This window comes from Prionailurus bengalensis, chromosome E1 (genome assembly GCF_016509475.1).
Source record: "Prionailurus bengalensis isolate Pbe53 chromosome E1, Fcat_Pben_1.1_paternal_pri, whole genome shotgun sequence".
NCBI classification, from domain to species: Eukaryota; Metazoa; Chordata; class Mammalia; order Carnivora; family Felidae; genus Prionailurus; species Prionailurus bengalensis.
The window spans coordinates 27,350,129-27,369,183 of NC_057347.1; the positions used below are offsets into that span (position 1 = coordinate 27,350,129).

The 19,055-nt window shown below is 36.9% G+C and overlaps 1 protein-coding gene across 1 annotated transcript in view; it reads right to left on the reverse strand.

Annotated features, from left to right (window-relative positions):
* The window catches only part of GDPD1 (glycerophosphodiester phosphodiesterase domain containing 1), a 50,947-nt gene that overhangs the window by 11,186 nt on the left and 20,706 nt on the right, over window positions 1-19,055 (reverse strand). The window contains exons 3-6 of the mRNA XM_043583908.1: window positions 14,458-14,593; window positions 12,115-12,160; window positions 4,839-4,957; window positions 4,250-4,339 (exon numbers count right to left, since the gene is read on the reverse strand). Coding sequence (XP_043439843.1) covers window positions 4,250-4,339; window positions 4,839-4,957; window positions 12,115-12,160; window positions 14,458-14,593 — 391 coding nt within the window. The remainder of the gene's footprint in view (window positions 1-4,249; window positions 4,340-4,838; window positions 4,958-12,114; window positions 12,161-14,457; window positions 14,594-19,055) is intronic.

Consider the following 19,055-nt stretch of genomic DNA (forward strand, 5'->3'; position numbering starts at 1 on the left):
GTGAAATAAGTTAGACAGAGAAAGACAAATACCGTATGATTTCCCTTACATGTGGAATCTAAAAAACAAAATGAATAAACAAACAAAAAGCAGAAACAGACCCATAAATACAGACAACAAACTGGTGGTTGCCAGAGGGGAGGAGAGTGGGAGAAATGTGTGAAGAGAAGTAAGAGATACAGGCTTCCAGCTATGGAATGAACAGCTCATGGGGATAAAAGGTACAGCATAGGGAGTGGAGTTAGTGGTATTGTAATAGTGTTATATGGTTGACAGATGGTGGCTACACTTGTGGTGAGCACAGCATAAAGTACTGATTTGTCCAGTCACTGTGTTGTACGCCTGAAACTAATATAACATTATGTCAACTATATTTGAACAAAATAAATAGAATTTAGGGAATGGGACCTAAGCATTAGTATCTTTATTTAGGATTTAGGATTCCAACATCCAGCCAACTTTAAGAACCACTGCATTAAGTGGGGCACCTGGGTGGCTCAGTTGGGTAAGCATCTGACTTCAGCTCAGGTCATGACCTCACGGTTCGTGAGTTCGAGTACACTTGGGTGAACTGGTGCCCTGCATCGGGTAAACACGAGCCCCGCCTTGGGTAAGTTCCACTTTCTCTCTCTCTCTCTGTCCCTCGTGGGATTCTCTTTCTCCCTCTCTCTCAACACCCTCGTTCACTTGTGCCCTTTCTCTCTCAAAAAAGAAAAAAAAAAAATTCTCTCTCTCTACCCCTCTCCCCTCCCCACGCGCTCCCTCTCTCTCTCAAAAAACAAAACAAAACAAACAAACAAACAAAAGAACCACTGCATTAAGTTAGAATGAATTAAAAGCCATTAAGTGGAGGGACGCCTGGGTGGCTCAGTCGGTTAAGCTGCCGACTTCAGCTCAGGTCATGATCTCGCGGTTTGGGAGTTCGAGCCCCGCGTCGGGCTCAGTGCTGACAGCTCAGAGCCTGGAGCCTGTTTCAGAATCTGTGTCTCCCTCTCTCTGACCCTCCCCCGTTCATGCTCTGTCTCTCTCTGTCTCAAAAATAAATAAACGTTAAAAAAAAAAAAGTTTTTAAAATAAAAAAATAAAAAAATAAAAAGCCATTAAGTGGAAATAAGCTCTACATGTTTTCCTCTTACCACGGTGTGCCGCTTTTTTTTTTTATTTTTATATTTTTAGTTGCTAGCATTTGGGAATTAAAGGACTAATGTAAAATTCTTATAAATCGTATTTTAAGAATTGTAAAAGAGGGGTGCCTGGGTAGCTTAGTCGGTCAAGCTTCCGACTTGGGCTCAGGTCATGGTCTCATGGCTTGTGAGTTCGAGCCCCACATTGGGCTCTGTGCTGACAGCTCAGAGCCTGGAGCCTGCTTTGGATTCTGTGTCTCCCTCTCTCTTTGCCCCTCCCCCGCTCACACTCTGTCTCTCTCTCTCTTTCTCAAAAATAAATAAACATTAATTAAAAAAAAAAGAATTGTAAAAGATGTATGACTTAATTATATGGTATGTTCATGATATGAATGACAAATATTTTGAGACATGTTTACTATGATGTCTGAAAATGACTGCTGGAAGTTTGGAGTTTTTAAATTCTAAAATGACAGAAAGCCAGAGGCTTCTAAAAAAAATTGGTGAATCAAAGGAAAAGTTCTATAATTCTGGGTCAAAAGTGGACTTTTTATTTCGAAATAATAGATTCACAGGAAGTTGAGTCTCATGTGCCCTTAGCCCAGCTTCCTCAAATGGTAACATTTGACATAACTGTAGTATAATATCACTATACTGGTATATCATTTAGACCATAGACCTTATGCAGTTTTCACCTTTTTTAAAATCTCCATTCACTTGTGCATGTGTTTGGTTTAGTGCAGTTTTAACAATGCACTGATTCGTGTAACCACCACCACAGTCAAAAGCCAGAGCAGCTCCATCACAAATGAGAACTCCCTCCTGCTACCTCTCTGTATTTGCCCCCAGTCCCTGTCCCCTGACAGCCATTTATCTGCTCTGTGTGTATAGTTTTGAGAATGTTACATAAATGGAATCATACAGTATGCAACCTTTTTGTTTTGGTTTTTGTTTCTTCAGGTTTTTATTTTAATTTTAATTCCAGACAATTAACATACAGTGTTATATATGTGAGTTTCAGGTGTGCAATGTAGGTGATTCCAGTATGTAACCTTTTGAGGTTCATTTTTTCCAAGTGAAATGACATCAAGGATGAGGGCAGCCCAGGTTGTTGCATGTATCAGTAGTTCCTTTCCCTTTATGGCTGAATAGTATTACATCATGTTTAGCCATCTACCCACTGAAGGTCATTTTGGTTGGTTTCTAGTACTTTGCTATTATAAATAAAGCTGCTATAAACATTCATAGACAGGTTTTTTGTGCGTAAGTTTTCACTTTTCTGAGATAAACGTCCAAGAGTGAGATTGCTGGTTAATATGGTAAGTGTATGTTTAGTTTGGGTACACTATCCAACTAATTAAGAGAGTGGTTGTCGCATTTTACATTCCCACTAACAATGTAGGAGAGATCCAGCTTCTCCAAATCTTCTTCAACATTTGCTGTTATCACTATTTATTATTTTAAGAATTTTTAAAAATTTTTATTTATTTATTTTGAGAGAGAGAGCACACATGAGCAGGGAAGGCGCAGAGAGACAGGGAAAGAGAGAATCCCAGACAGGTTCTGTGCTGTCAGAGCTTAATCTCATGAACAGTGAAATCATGACCTGAGCCAAAACCAAGAGTCAGAGACTTAACCAACTGAGCCATTCAGGCGCTCCTATTTTTTATTTAAAAAAATTTTGAGTGGCTCAGTCAGTTAAGCCTCTGATTCCTGGTTTCAGTTCATGATCTTGCAGTTCATGGGATCAAGCCCCACATCAGGCTCTGCACTGACAGCACCTCCCCTACTTGCTCTTTGTCTCAAATAAGTAAGTAAATAAATAAATAAAAATGTAAAACTTCAATAATACATTCACTTTTAATGACATGTGAAAATACCATTAGACAATGATGAATTATGGAAAAATATTAGTCCTAAATTCTCAGGAATCTGAAGCCATTTGTCCCAATGACTACTTTGTTTTCTCCTTTTGTACACAAGCTACCTTGGGATCTCAGAGAACCTGTGGCACATAAATAAAACTTACTTGCCTTAATGAGGCCTTCAACTGTACTTTTAATTGTAGTGGTGACAATTCTGGATCTATGTTTTTACCTTTTTTGTGAGGAAGGAGGGCCCTCCCCAAAGAAAACTTTGTATTTTAAATTGCTACTTATGTCACAATATTTCTTCTGCACTATCACTTGTATTTTGAAAGAGAGTCTTCAATGCTTAAGGTTTTTTAACATTTTGAATTTCATATTCTCCTAGTTATACTTGCTATAGTATATAACTATATAAGCTATACTTATAGAAGCTATAGTACAGAGCTAAACTTGCTTATAGAGGCTTAGCAACCATGTCAAGATATATCAAAATAACTTTTTATAGATATATTTTCTTTAAAAAAATTTTTTTCAACGTTTATTTATTTTTGGGACAGAGAGAGACAGAGCATGAACGGGGGAGGGGCAGACAGAGAGGGAGACACAGAATCGGAAACAGGCTCCAGGCTCTGAGCCATCAGCCCAGAGCCTGACGCGGGGCTCGAACTCACGGACCGCGAGATCGTGACCTGGCTGAAGTCGGACGCTTAACCGACTGCGCCACCCAGGCGCCCCTAGATATATTTTCTTTAAACAGAAAGATCTCAGTAGGTGGATGGCCCTACTTTTATATACCACCTGATAATTATGATGCTGGATTAATTTGATTAATTCTGTTTGGGAGGCAGGGAACAGAGAAGCTTGAGCTATAGAGTTGAATGACTAAATACTTTCCTCAATTCAAAATTACACAGAAAATTTCAATAACCGAACCAAAAAAACAGACATTAAAAGATAGGAATCATATTTTGTTTCATAATGTACATAATAAAGTGTTGGCAAACAACTAATATTAGCATGTGAAAATAAATTCTGTGAGCCAGCCCAAGTACATAGAACTTAAACTGTAAGGTCCATTATTTCTATTAAATCCATTATCTCTATTAGTAAACTTCTGGTTAGGTGCCTCTACCCAGTACCATCTGTCTTTGTATGAGGCTTTGAAATAAGGTAATTTAAAAAATTATTACTGTAAGACCATGTATAGATATACAACAACAGCAAGAAAGATCTTTCTGTATCATTTTTGAAGCTTACCTCTTTGTAGCACTTTTCTACAATTTCATAACTGGCATTGCCCCACACTGTTATGTGTTCTCGTCTGTACTGCTTCACCAACTCTGAAACCTACATGTGAAAATTCAAAAGTTGATGCATGTGCCTATTTGTAAATCCACTTACATTATTTCACTTTACAAATGGGTTACAACTGACTTTCTGCTAGTGAGTCATATAAACTTTTGGATGAATATATGAATCCAGATTATTTTACAAAATATAAGCAATTACTTACATTTTACCATTATATGATTTATCTAAGAGAGTACCACTATTTAGTCATTTGATATAAACTACCAACAAAGCAAGTTAAATCTGAAGAAGTTAATTGCCAGAACAATTGGTTCTCAGGAGCTCACTTTTATGCATGACTAAGACAAGACAACTCACTCTGAAAATAGGCTTTCCTACAGTAAAGTGATCTCTTCTACCAGGGCATTATTTAAAACAATACTGATCCCTAGAGTATCACATTTCCTTAAACAGTAGCAATCTATGAAGTCACTTACTCTAGCCTCATTTAGTTTGTGAAATACAATACAGTCAGAAGAGGCAATGCCTTAAGTACCTTCTTAATCAGCACATTGTTGTTGACTTTGATATCGATGTTAATGGGAGTATTAGGAAAGGCCTCAAAAACTTCCTTCAGTAATGGGATTCGGTTATCTTTTCCTTCACATTGGCATGCTGAGAAAGCAAGATTTTTAAAAGTATTTTTAAAAGATAACTTTCACTTTTTTTGATGATTAGGAAAAAAAGATAAAGTATTGTTTTCACAATAGTATGTATTCATAATAAGGCATTTACAAAATGATGAAAAGTATGAAGAAAGAAAAATCATCTAAAATCCAACAACTTAGATACAAGCATTGTGACCATTTTTATCCTATGCATAATTTTTAAAGGTTTTATTTTTAAGTAATCTCTACACCCAACATGGGGCTTGAACTCACAACCCCAAGATCAAGAGTCACATGCTCTACTGACTGAACCAGCCAGGTGCCCCTTCAATGCGTAATTTAATAAGAGTTATAATAGCGTACCTACAGACCTTAATCTGATCTTTTACATAAGTAAAAAAATAAATGTTGCATGTTCATACACTATATTTAGAATTATGATTTAAAATTTTTTTCATTAAACTTTTTGAAATAACTATAGATTTACTTGAAGTTATAAGAAAAATAGAGATCTGTGCACCTTTTACCCAGATCTCCCAATGATAACCTCTTGTAAAACTATACTACAATATCATAACCATGACATTGATAGTGTTAATCCACCAATCTTATTCTGTTATTTTGAGAGAGACAGAGAGGGTGCGAGCGGAGAAGGGGCAGAGAGAGACAGAGAGAATCCCAAGCAGGCTCTGTGCTGATAGCCTGTGCGGCTCAATCTCAAGAAACTGAGAGATCACGACTCAAGCCGAAATCAAGAGTCGGGCACTTAACTGACTGCGCCACCCAGATGCTCCTTAATTATTTTTTTTAAGTTTTATTTATTTATTTTGAGAGAGAGATAGCATGAGCAAAGGAGGGGCAGAGAGACAGGGAGAGAGAATCCCAAGCAGGCTCCGCATTGTCAGCACACAGCTCAATGCGGGGCTCAAACCTACAAACCGTGAGATCATGACCTGAGCTAAAATCAGGAGTCAGGGGGCGCCTGGGTGGCTCAGTTGGTTAAGCGTCCGACTTCAGCTCAGGTCACGATCTCGCGGTCCGTGAGTTCGAGCCCCGCGTCGGGCTCTGTGCTGACTGCTCAGAGCCTGGAGCCTGTTTCACATTCTGTGTTCCCTCTCTCTCTGACCCTCCCCCGTTCATGCTCTGTCTCTCTCTGTCTCAAAAATAAATAAACCTTAAAAAAAAAAAAATTAAAATAAATAAATAAATAAATAAAATCAGGAGTCAGAAGCTCAACCGCCCTGTCCCTTAATTATTTTAATTTAACCATTCCCCCAGAAAGGTAACAGAGTTTACCACTTCCAAAATATGGCAGTTTGGCATTAGGATTATTTTGAACGTAAGGCAACTGAGATGAAACAGATATGAGAAAATCTCGGTCCTTTCCCATCTGCCTAGAAACAAGACTTAAATTTTTCCAAAACGTAATCACCAACAACCTTAGACCCTTATCAGCACCACAGGACTCCGCAATACAAACTGTTGACTAGACTTTATCTTTCCTTATTCACCTTTATATCCACCTTCCCACAATTTGCCACCCTAGAAACTCAAAATCCCTTTTGTCTTGTCATTTCTCTGAAAATGTATTGGATTTGTTTAAGATGCTATATAAACTCAAGTTCTAGCCACCTTTGAGTTACTCATCCCTGAGGTTCTCCATGACACACACATATTAATAAACTTCTGTCTTTCTCTTGTTAATCTCTCTTTTGTTACAGAGACTTGCTGAGAACCTAGAGAGCAGAAGGGGAAAAAAATGTTTCCTTCCCTATACCCTGCTAGTGGACACTGAGGTTGTTTGGAAAGTTTTGCTAAGCTATCACCACTGAAATTTTCAGAGATTGAGAATATATATATATGTTCAGGCAAGGGAAATACATGCTAATTCAGTAATAAAGAATTGTATCGGGGCGCCTGGGTGGCGCAGTCGGTTAAGCGTCCGACTTCAGCCAGGTCACGATCTCGCGGTCTGTGAGTTCGAGCCCCGCGTTGGGCTCTGGGCTGATGGCTCAGAGCCTGGAGCCTGTTTCCGATTCTGTGTCTCCCTCTCTCCCTGCCCCTTCCCCGTTCATGCTCTGTCTCTCTCTGTCCCAAAAATAAATAAACGTTGAAAAAAAATTAAAAAAAAAAAAAAAGAATTGTATCAATACAGCTACTCAAAGAAAATTGAGTCACAACAAAAATAAGAAGAGGATTTTTTTAATCATTTTTTACATTTCCTGAGGGTTATTTTCTTAATTTTTTCCTTAATCTCTTTTGCCTTGAATCATTTACATAATATACTATACATGCTATATAAGTAATTTTTAAGTTTATTTATTTTTGAGAGAGACAAAGACAGCACGCAAGAGGGGGAGGGGCAGAGAGAGATGGGGTAGGGGATTAGAGAGAGAGAATCCCAGGCAGACTCTGCACTGTCAGTGTGGAGCCCAGTGCATGAAATCATGACCTGAGCTGAAGTCAGACGCCCCTTTGCTATGCAAGTCTTATAAAATTTCCCCTTCCCTCTGAAACTGCAATTCCACTACCATGTGAATAACAAAATGGTAAAAGAGCTTTTATTTCATCTTTATTGTTCAAAGAAGTATATCAACAAAGTAAATTAAATCTATGCCAAAAAGTGAAAAAAATTATCCATAATAAAGGCTCATATGAAAAGGCAGCATGTAAATGAGGAAAAAAAGGAAAATGTGTTACTGTTTTGTCTGTTCTGTATTCCATTCTTTTTGTCTTTTTACTACTCCTTGTAATTCAGATGGTGGGACTCTGGGTCATACTAACTAGCCTCTCAATCATTTGGCTCTGCCTCCTTGGCCACAAAGAGAGCACATGAGCTTTAAGCATAACAATATGAACACGGGGAGAGGTCTCCTGAAATCCTCAGCTGGATGGATCATGTGCTTTTGATGTTGTCAGAGTCCATCCTCATGTGTAGAAGGTGTGCCTTAAGGGGGGCCTGGGATGAGCACTGGGTGTTATACATAGGGGATGAATCACTGGAATCTACTCCTGATTGCACTATATGCTAACTATCTTGGATGTAAAGTAAAATAAATAAATAAATAAATAAATAAATAAATAAATAAATAAATAAATAGATAGATAGATAAAATAGTCACGTGATTAACTGTCTATTGTAACAGTGCAAATATAGAGCATTTCTATTGCTACATTCCATTTAAACAGTACTGTTTTTTAGTTAAGTAAAATTTTTCATAGCTTGTTAAGGGTGAAAAAATTAATTTAGCAGTCAAAAGAATTGCCATGGGCATTAGCTATTCACATGAAGGTAAAGTTGCAAGGATCAACTTAGAAGTCAAACAGACAAAACTAACTTTGGAACATTATACAATAAGAATAATATTGCATCTAATAGTGGGAGAAACAAGGAAATTAGGGGAGCCTGGGTGGTATAGTCAGTTAAGTATCTGACTCTTGATTTCGGCTCAAGTCATTATCTCACGGTTTGTGGGTTCCAGCCCCACAATGGGCTCTGTGTTGACAGTGCAGAGTCTGCTTGGGATTCCTTCTCTCTCTCCTCTCTCTTTGCCCCTACCCCACTTGCTCTCTTTCTCTCAAAATAAATAAATAAACTTAAAAAAAAAAGAAAGAAAGAAACAAGGGGATTTAAGTTACATTAATAACTAAAAAAGGGGGGGCACCTGGGTGGCTCAGTCAGTTAAGCATCTGACTTTGGTTCATTCAGGTCATGATCTGATGGTCCGTGAGTTCAAGCCCCGTGTTGGGCTCTGTGCTGACAGCTCAGAGCCTGGAGCCTGCTTTGGATTCTGTGTCTCCCTCTCTCTCTGACCCTGCCCTATTCATGCTCTGTCTCTCTCTGTCTCAAAAATAAATAAACATTAAAAAAAATTTTTTTAACTAAAAAAAAAAACGAAGTATGTTAAAGTGATGTGAAAATATTTAAATTAATGCCTCAGCTAACACAGAATATAGAAAATGAGTTGGGGAAAGAAGTTTGTCCCCAGTATTGTTCTGGGCAGAAGATAACCACCTAGGAAATACTACAAAAAGGGAAAGAGGAAAACTAGAGTGACAGACAAGGAGTAAGTGATAGGATGTGCTGGGTGATGGGATGAGTGAAGTAGCCTCTTATAAGCATGCAAGAACTTTTAAAGTGATCATTCTGACCAACCTAGACTATCCAGAATGTGTATTTTCCATGAAAAAAAATCCACTTTCAAGTTAGCAGGATAGATAAGAACAAACCCTTTGGTTAACACATTTTTATATTCTTTCTTTACATTTATTTTTTAATGTAGCCTGTGGTAGACCAAAGCACCTTTACCATCTCTGGTAAAATCGTGAATCACAAAGAAAGCAAGAGGCCTAAAATCTGTATTCCTCTGAGAGTTGACAGTCTCTCTCTCTCTCTTTCTCTCTCTCTCTCTCTCTCTCTCTCTCTCTCTCTCTCTCTCTCTCTCATATTTAAAGAAAAGTAAGCCAGAATTCTGAGGAGGGGAATAGGACGCACACGCACACACACAAAGGAACAACTATCTACCTAATCTGAATCAAGTACTGTATATTAGCCTAAATGCAGTAAATTTCACATGTAAGGCATTCTTAATTGTAATATGAACTGAATGTAATATGAATGAAAATTATCCTTTTTAGCTGTCTGAAACTTGAATGTACATGGCATTGCTATTAATAAGGCATTAGAAAAGACTTTTAGGGCACCTGGGTGGCTCAGTCAGTTAAGCATCTGACTCTTGATTTCAGCACAGGTCATGAACTCCCCATTTGTAAGTTTGAGCCCCACATCTGGCTCTGTGCTGACAGCACCGGAGCCTGCTTGGGATTCTCTTTCTCCCTCTCTCTGCCCCTCCCCTGCTCATTCTCTCTCTTAAAATAAATAAATAAACATTAAAAAAGAGAGAGAGAGAGAGATACTCTTTAGGAATGCCTGGGTGGCTCAGTCGGTTGAGTGTCTGACTTTGGCTCAGGTCATTATCTTGTACTTCATGAGTTCAAGCCCTGTGTGGTGCTCTGTGATGACAGCTCAAAGCCTGGAGCCTGTTTCAGTTTCTGTATCTCCCTCTCTCTCTGCCCGCTTTTATCAGTCTGTCTCTCTCTCTCAAAAAAATAAAATAAATAAAATAAATAAATATTTTTTAAAATTAAGAAAAAAAAAAAAAGATTTTTTTAGATGGCGAGGCCAGATAGTACAGCTGAACACTGACCTGGTTAGATGAAGGCCTAGTTTCAAGTCCTAGCTCTGTCATTTATTTGTTGTATGCCTGCCCTTAATCAAGTTAATTTACATCTTTATGCCTCGGTTTCCTTATTTATAACAGGAGGAGATAGAATTATATAGTCTCAAAGGTCACTGCATATTCAAATATTTTATGACTTTATGAGAAAGGTATATAAATAAAAACTTTAAAAAAAGAAAGAAAGGAATAAAACCTGAAAAAAAAGTAAAAACATTTTTCCCCTCAAAGGATCTTTTAATCTTCGTGAGGTTTTGCCTTTGCTCTATAAACATAAAAAAAGAAACAAAAACAAAAAAAAACAAAACAAAACACTTCACTTACGAAATGTTTTTAACCTTCACAAATCCACAATGGACACAAATATTATAATAGCTTGGCAAGTATAATCCTGTTAAATTACAAGAATGAAAAAAGTGTTTCCTCAAACCAACCCAGCTTAATGATACTTGGAAAGTAAAATCAAACCATTTTCAGATCGAAACATTCTTTTTTTTTTTTTTTTTTTTTTTTTTTTAATTTTTTTTTTCAACGTTTATTTATTTTTGGGACAGAGAGAGACAGAGCATGAATGGGGAGGGGCAGAGAGAGAGGGAGACACAGAATCGGAAACAGGCTCCAGGCTCCGAGCCATCAGCCCAGAGCCTGACGCGGGGCTCGAACTCACGGACCGCGAGATCGTGACCTGGCTGAAGTCGGCCGCTTAACCGACTGCACCACCCAGGCGCCCCTCAGATCGAAACATTCTTTAGAGATAGCTAATTTAAGCAATTTTCTGATTTTTACTTGGCTTTCTTAAATTTTCTAACCAAACGGAAATTACACTGGCCAGTTTTAAATCTAGGTCACAAAGTAGTTACGTTTCTTTTTTAATATTATTATCAATAGATCCTTGACATTTAACCAAGGTTTTAACTAAATGCAAGCCATTCCAGGGGCACCTGGGTGGCTCAGTCGGTTAAGCGTCCGACTTCGGCTCAGGTCATGATCTCACGGCTCGTGAATTGAGCCCCGCGTCATGCTCTGTGCTGACAGCTCAGAGCCTGGAGCCTGCTTCATGTCTAGGTCTCCCTCTCTCTCTGCTCCTCCCCTGCTGATGCTGTCTCTCAAAAATAAATAAATATTAAAAAAAAATTTTTTTTTTAAATAAATGCAAGCCATTCCATACAAAGGACCATAATATGTACCATCTTGTAGTTTTACTGAGTTACATTTGAATCATTCAAAACATGAGGCTGAATTGTGATAGTGTGGGTCCCTGTACCTGCTCAGCAACCTTTATCTCCAGGTGGTCTATTTTCCACTCTAACAAATCTAACAAACTGGGCCAAGGGACATGTTCCTTTGTGAGAAATATTCCCTCAAAAGAGAGAAAACTGCTATGCTTGTGATTAAAAAGTGACAATGACCAGGAAATGGGTGGTTTATTTGAGTAATAGAATTCTCTTTAATAATTTAATATAGGGAGCAGTGAAATGACATAAAATCAAATGTTACAGAATCAGTAATGATCTGAAAGGGGTCCTTTTCAATGTCTTTTCACTTATTGTTTTTGCTTATGAAGGATTATTACTGCAAGTTATAGTAATCGTCTACAATTTGAAGCTTTAGAAATGCAAAGCATCCCTAATAGTATCTGGGTTCCTTATAATTAGTATTCAGGCTTTTTTTTTTTTTTTTTTAAGTATACAGGCTTAAATTACCTGTACATAAATTTAAATAGAATGAGCCAGTTAAATCTCTAGCCTTTATCATCTTAGGGTCCAGATTTCAGATCTGTAGGTCTGAAAGAGTAGGTACTGAGGGCAGTACTTTTAGCTGGAATTTATTATGACAAGAGAACACACATGTATATCTAATGCTCAGTATAAACAAATACCAAATACACTTTAATGTAAATGTTTAAGCTGCAAATGGAAAATATTACCTCTTTGAAATGTGACATCCAGTTTGCCAAGGTAAGGTGGGAGTTCCTTTAAAAGATATGATTTAAAAAAAAAAGTTAGCTCTCAAAATTTAAAAGTATTTAAAAAAAATTTTTAAGTATTTTGGTGTCTTACATTAAGATAAAGATATGCTTCTTCAAAAAATAAAAGAATAAAACATTACCTATGTTTACATAGGGCACTCTTTAGCAGAATATCCCAAACAGCAAATCAATCATAGAACTACTTTCTTTCACAACTTATAAGAAAAGAAATCTCTACTATTTAATATGGACCTTTTCTCAATAATAAATATACAAATATCTCAGTAGATAAGTGTCAAGAATAGACAATTTTAAACAATGACAATCAAACAGAAAAATCTTTAAACTCACAAATAAATAAATGCTAATTAAAATTAAAATTTAGGAAATTTTTGTTATAATATTCAATAATGGTAAGGGTACAGAAAAATGGGAATTCCTCTATTATCACATTTTAGAACTCTCTTTTTTTTTTGTTTTTTCTTTTTTTTAATTCTTACTTTGTTCTTAGATAAACTCTACGACCAACATGGGGCTTGAACTTATGACCCTGAGATCAAGAGTCACATGCTCCACCAACTGAGCCAGACAGGAGTCCCAGATTTTAGAATCCTTAAAACACTTTTTTTAAGTGGCATTTTATTTTATTCTTAATTAAATTAAAAAAAAAAAACTTAGAACAAATTCAAATTCCCAACAACAGAAGAGGAATGGTTAAAAATAACTCCATATCCAATCAATGGAATAACTGCAGTCATTTAAAATGCTTATGAAAAATAAGCATGGAATCTGAAAAGGCTAAATACCAAAAAATTCCAACAATATGACATTCTGGAAAAGGTAAAACTATGAAGACGATAAAAAGATCAATGGTTGCCAGGGGTTGGGGGGCAGGAAGGATGAACAGGCCAAGGATTTTTAGGGCAGTGAAATTATTATGTATGACACTTGTAATAGTTGATACATATTATTATACATTAAAACGTACATGTCATTATATGTTAAAACCTACAGAATGTACACCATTAAGAATAAACCCTACTGGGGTGCCTGTCTGGCTCAGTTCGTTAAGCGTCTGACTTCAGCTCAGGTAATGATCTCGCGGTTTGTGAGTTTGAGCCCCACGTCAGGCTCTGTGCAAACAGCTCTGAGCCTAGAGCCTGCTTCAGATTCTGTGTCTCCCTCTCTCTGTCCCTCTCCCACTCAAAAATAAATAAACTCTCTCTCTTTCTCTCAAAAATAAATAAACATTAAAAAAATAAAAATAAACCTACTGTTACCTATGGATTTGGGGTGACAATGATGTGTTAATGTAGGTTCATAGATTGTACCAAATGTAACACTCTGGTGCAGGATGTTGATGGGGGGTTAGGGGGAAGGGATGGCTGTACATGTACAGGTTCAGAAGTTAGTGGAAACTCTGTACTTTCTGCTCAATTTTGCTGATAACTGCTCTAAAAACTAAAGTCTATTAAATGAGAAAGCATGGAAAAATGTGTATCATGCCATAATGTTAAAGTGTTTAAAAACACAATATACATAATATACAGTAGGATCATAACCATGTAAAAAACATAAAAGATATACATACAGATAGTATCCTGTTAACATAAGTTTTCTTTAGGTGGTAAAATAAAGCATTTATTTTCCCCATCCATTTATCAGTCTTTACTATAATGGCACGTAAACCACTAAAATCAGATTTCCTATCCTTGAAGACTAAAATTAATTCATATATTTAATCTGAATCAAATAAATTGTAGAATACTCCAAGCAAGTTGAATTTTAGTAGTTTTACATTTGAAGACTTTGGTAATTTTGTTAAAATATTTATAAAAATAAGTCTCCAAGATGTATCCACAGGTGTCTGTAGTAAGTACAAATCCTCACTGGAAATTAGAATAGTTTTCTTCTTCTTTTTTTTTAATGTTTATTTATTTTTGAGAGAGAAGGAGAGAGAGAGAGAGAGAGGGAGAGAGAGCATAAGCAGGGGAGGGGCAGACACACACACACAGAATCCAAAGCAGGCTTCAGGCTCTGAGTTGTCAGCGCAGAGCCCAACACAGGGCTTGTACCCATGAACCGTGAAATCATGACCTGAGCTGAAGTTGGATGCTTAACGAACTGAGCTACACAAGTGCCCCTAGAATAGTTTTTAAAATTTTCTTTGACATTCATTATTTAATCACTATCATTTATTTTTTATTATTTATTGAAACACTATCTGGCATTCATTGTTTTTAATGATCTTACAGGCTCTAGTATCTATTAGATAGTAGTTTATCATGCATTGTTACTTACACAGTACTTGAGATCAGAGATGTTTACATTGACTCCAGTTGATCTCTTTAGATTCTCATCATGTGACACTACAACTTGTTCATCTTTTGTGATATGGCAGTCCAATTCCAGCATATCAGTTCCAATTGTAACTGCACTGAAGAAATGCAAAGAATAATGACATTCTGAAAGTTAAGTAAACTTAACTTTGTCAGATGTAAAAATTTGGAGTTATAAATCAAATAGCAAAAAAATCTCTTAACGCTAAAATTTCTCTACATTGTCATCTACTAGATTTATTGATGTGAAAATATTCTAAAGTAAACACGTAACAAGAGAATCATGTTACCCCTTTCCATAACCCGCTACCCATATTCCTGACAACCCAGTATAATGGAAAGAACACTGGATCAGGGGGCACTTGGCTGGCTCAATCAGAAGAGCATGCAACTCTTTTTTTTTTTTTTTTTAAGTTTATTTATTTATTTTGAAAGAGAGAGAGAGTGGGGGAAGGGCAGAGAGAGAAGGAGAGATAGAAACCAAAGAAGGCTCCATGCTGTCAATGCAGAACCTGATGCAGGGCTCAAACAGACAAACCGTGAGATCATGACCTGAGCCAAAGTCAAGAGTTTGAGCCCCACATTAGGTGTAGAGATTACTTAAATAAAAACTAAAAAACAATAAAAATAATAAAACACTGGATCAGAAGTTAAAAAAAGTCTGGATATCAGTTCCTGCTTTGCTATGAACTTGTTGTATAGGGGTACCTGGGTGGCTCAGTCAGTTAAGTGTCCAACTCTTGATTTCCACTCAGGTCATGATTTCAAGTCCCATGTTGGACTCAGCACTGACAGTGAGGAACCTACTTGGGATTCTCTCTCTCCCTCTGTCTCTGCCCCTCCCCTGCTCATGCACTCTCTCTCTCTAAACAAATAAATAAACTTAAAAAAAAATCAACACACAGGGGCGCCTGGGTGGCGCAGTCGGTTAAGCGTCCGACTTCAGCCAGGTCACGATCTTGTGGTCCGTGGGTTCGAGCCCCGCGTCAAGCTCTGGGCTGATGGCTCAGAGCCTGGAGCCTGCTTCCGATTCTGTGTCTCCCTCTCTCTCTGCCCCTCCCCCGTTCATGCTCTGTCTCTCTCTGTCCCAAAAATAAATAAACGTTGAAAAAAAAATCAACACACAAAAATCAGTTATGTTTCTGTATACTAACAATGAACAATCTGAAAAGGAAATAACAGAACAATCCATTTACAATAGCATCAAAAAGAACAAAAAAATTCTTAGAAATTAACTTAACCAAGGAAATAAAAGACTTATACAATGAAAACTACAACACACTGCTGAAAGAAATTAAATAAGATACACATACATGGAAAGACATCCCATATTCATGGATTAGAATGCTTATTATTAAGATACATTGATCTACACATTCAATGAAATTCTTATAAAAATCCCAATGATTTTGCAAAAATAGAAAGATCCATCCTAAAATGCATATGAGAAGCACCTGGGTGACTCAGTCAGAAGAGCATGCAACTCTTCATTTCAGGGTTGTAAGTTTCAACCTCACTATGGGTGCAGTGATTACTAAAAATAAATAAATAAACTATAAAATGCATATGAAATCTCAAGGAAACTCAAAGAGTCAAAACAATCTTGAAAAAGAACAAAGTTGGAAGACTCACACTTCCTGATTTCAATATTTACTACAAAGCTACAGTTATCAAAGCAATATGGTGCTGGCATAAAGACAGACATATAAATCAATAAAATAGAATAGAGTCCAGAAATAAACCCTCTCATATACTGTCAAATGATTTTCAACAAGGGTACAAAAGACAATTCAATGAGGAAAGGATAGTCTTTTCAACAAATGGTGCTGGGAAAACTGGATATCCACACGTAAAAGAATGAAGTTGGATCCTTACCTAACACCACATTGAAAAATAAACTCAAAATTGATCAAAGACCTAACCATAACTCCTAAGAAGAAAAAAACCTTTAGAAGACAACATACAGGAAAAGCTTTACCACACTGGATTTGGCAATAATTTCTTGGCTGTAACAACAAAAGCACAGGAAACAAAAGAACAACAACAACAAAAAAGACAAACTGTACTTCATCAAAATTAAAAATTTTTGTGTACCGAGGATGGTATCAACAAAGTAAAAAGGTAGCCCACAGAATGAGAGAAAATATGTGCAAATCATCTACCTGATAAAGGATTAATATCTACAGTATATAAAGAACTCCTTAAAAAAACCTCAACAACAAGAAAATAACCCAATTCAAAAATGAGGAAAGGAACTGAATAGATATTTCTATAAAGAAGACATGCCAATAAGCACATGGAACGAAGATAAACATCACTAATCATTAGGGAAATCCAGTCAAAACCACAATCAGAGGGGCACCTGTCTGGCTCCACTGGAAGAGTATGTGATTCTTGATCTCATGGTCATAAGTTCAAGCCCCATGTTGGGTTAGAGATTACTTAAACTTTAAAAAAGAAAAAAAATCCCACTATTTCGCATACTTTTGGAAGGAAGGGAGGAAGGGAGGAAGGGAGGAAGGAAGGGAGGAAGAAGGGAAGGGAAAAAGAAAAAAAAAAGTATTGGCCAGGATGTGGAAAAATTGGAACCCTGTATACTGTTGGTGGAAATATAAAATGGCAGTTCCTAAAGACAGCTAAACATAGATTTACTATATGATCCAGCAATTTCACTTCTGAATACACAAAGAAAAAACTGAAAGCAGGTACCTGAAATATTTATACAACCATGTTCATAGAAGCATTGTTCATAATAGTGAAAATTAGGAACAACTTAATTGTCTATCAGTTGATGAATGGATAAACAAAATGTGATATACCTACAAAGAAATATTATTCAGCCTTTAAAAATGAAGGGAATTCTGGGTAGCCTGGCTGGCTCAGTCGGTAGAGCATGAACTCTTGATCTTGGGGCTTGAGGCCTATGTTGCATGAAGAGATTATTTAAAAATAAAAAAAAAAAAACTTAAAAATAGGAAGGAATTCTGATATATGCCACAACATGAGTGAATCTTTAAGGTACTATGCAAGGTGAAAAAAGCCAAAAATAAAAATACAAATATTCAATGATTCCACTTATATAAAGGTACTTAGAATAGTCAAATTAATAGAAATAGAAAGTAGAATGGTGATTACCAGGGCCTGGGGGGAGAAGGTAAGGGAGTTATTAATTGAATGGGTCCAGAGTTTTGATATGGAAAGATGAAAAAGTTCTGGAGATTAACAGTGGTGATGGTTGCATAGTAATGTGAAGATTAAATGATACTGAACTGTACACTTAAAAATAATTAAATGGCAAGTTTTATGTTGTGTATATTTTATCATGATAAAATAAAATTTTAAAAATTGGGGGAAAAAAAGTGAAAGGATCAGATCAGACAATCTCTAAGTTTCCTTTCACATCTAAGATCCTATCACTTTTATAAAGGGTATATCACAGTGGTTAAGAGCACAAACACTGAGCAAAAACAGGGTAACTATGTGAGGTGATGGATGTGTTAATTAACTTGATTGTAAGAATCCCTTCACAATATATATACATATCAAATCATCACATTGTATATTTTTTTGATGTTTATTTTTGAGGGAGAGAGCAGGGGAGGGGCAGAAAGAGAGGGAGACACAGAATCTGAAGCAGGCTCCAGGCTCTGAGCTGTCAGCACAGACCCCGAACGGATCGAACTCACAAACTGGGAGATCATGACCTGAGCTGAAGTCAGACGCTTAACCAACTGAGCCACTCAGGCACAGTGGTTAAATACCTTAAATATATTATAATTTGTCAATTATACCTCAATAAAGTGGGGGGGGGGGAGTATAGACACTAGAGTCTGTGTTCAAATACTGGGTCTGCCACTTACTTGGGCAAGTTATTTACCTTCTTTATGCTTCAGTTTCCTTGTTCCCAAAGCCGTGATGACACTATTAGCTCTCTGTACCTCCTTACAACGTACCTTACCTTCCAAGCAGCCCCACACTCTTTCAATACTCCCTTTGCCTGGAATGCCTGGGTGGCTCAGTCGGTTAAGCATCTGACTCTTGGGTTTTGACTCGGTCATGATCTCACGATTCATGGGTTCACATCTGGCTCTGCACTGACAGCGCAGAAACTGCTTGTGATTCTCTCTGTGTCTCTCTCTGTCCATCCCCCATGCTCACTCTCTATCTCTCAAAAATAAGTAAATAAACAACAAAAAAGAATACTCCCTTTGCCTGAAATGCCTTTTGCAGAAAGACAATATACAATAAAATAATAGACACAAAGTTGAACAGGCACTTCACAGCTGAGGATTTCCAAATGGCCAATAAGTGTATGAATAGATGTCCAAAATCAAGTGTCAAACAAGGAAATGTAAATTAAAACCACAATGAGATAGCATTACATATCCACTAGAATGGCTAAAATTAAACAGCCTGACAATAAATTAGGAAGACAGTGGAGCACTGGAATCCTCATGTATTGCTGGTGTGAATATAAATTGGTACAATCACTTTGGAAGGTATAAATATAGACTACCATGTGATCCTGCAATTCCACTTCTGCTAAGTATATATCTGAGA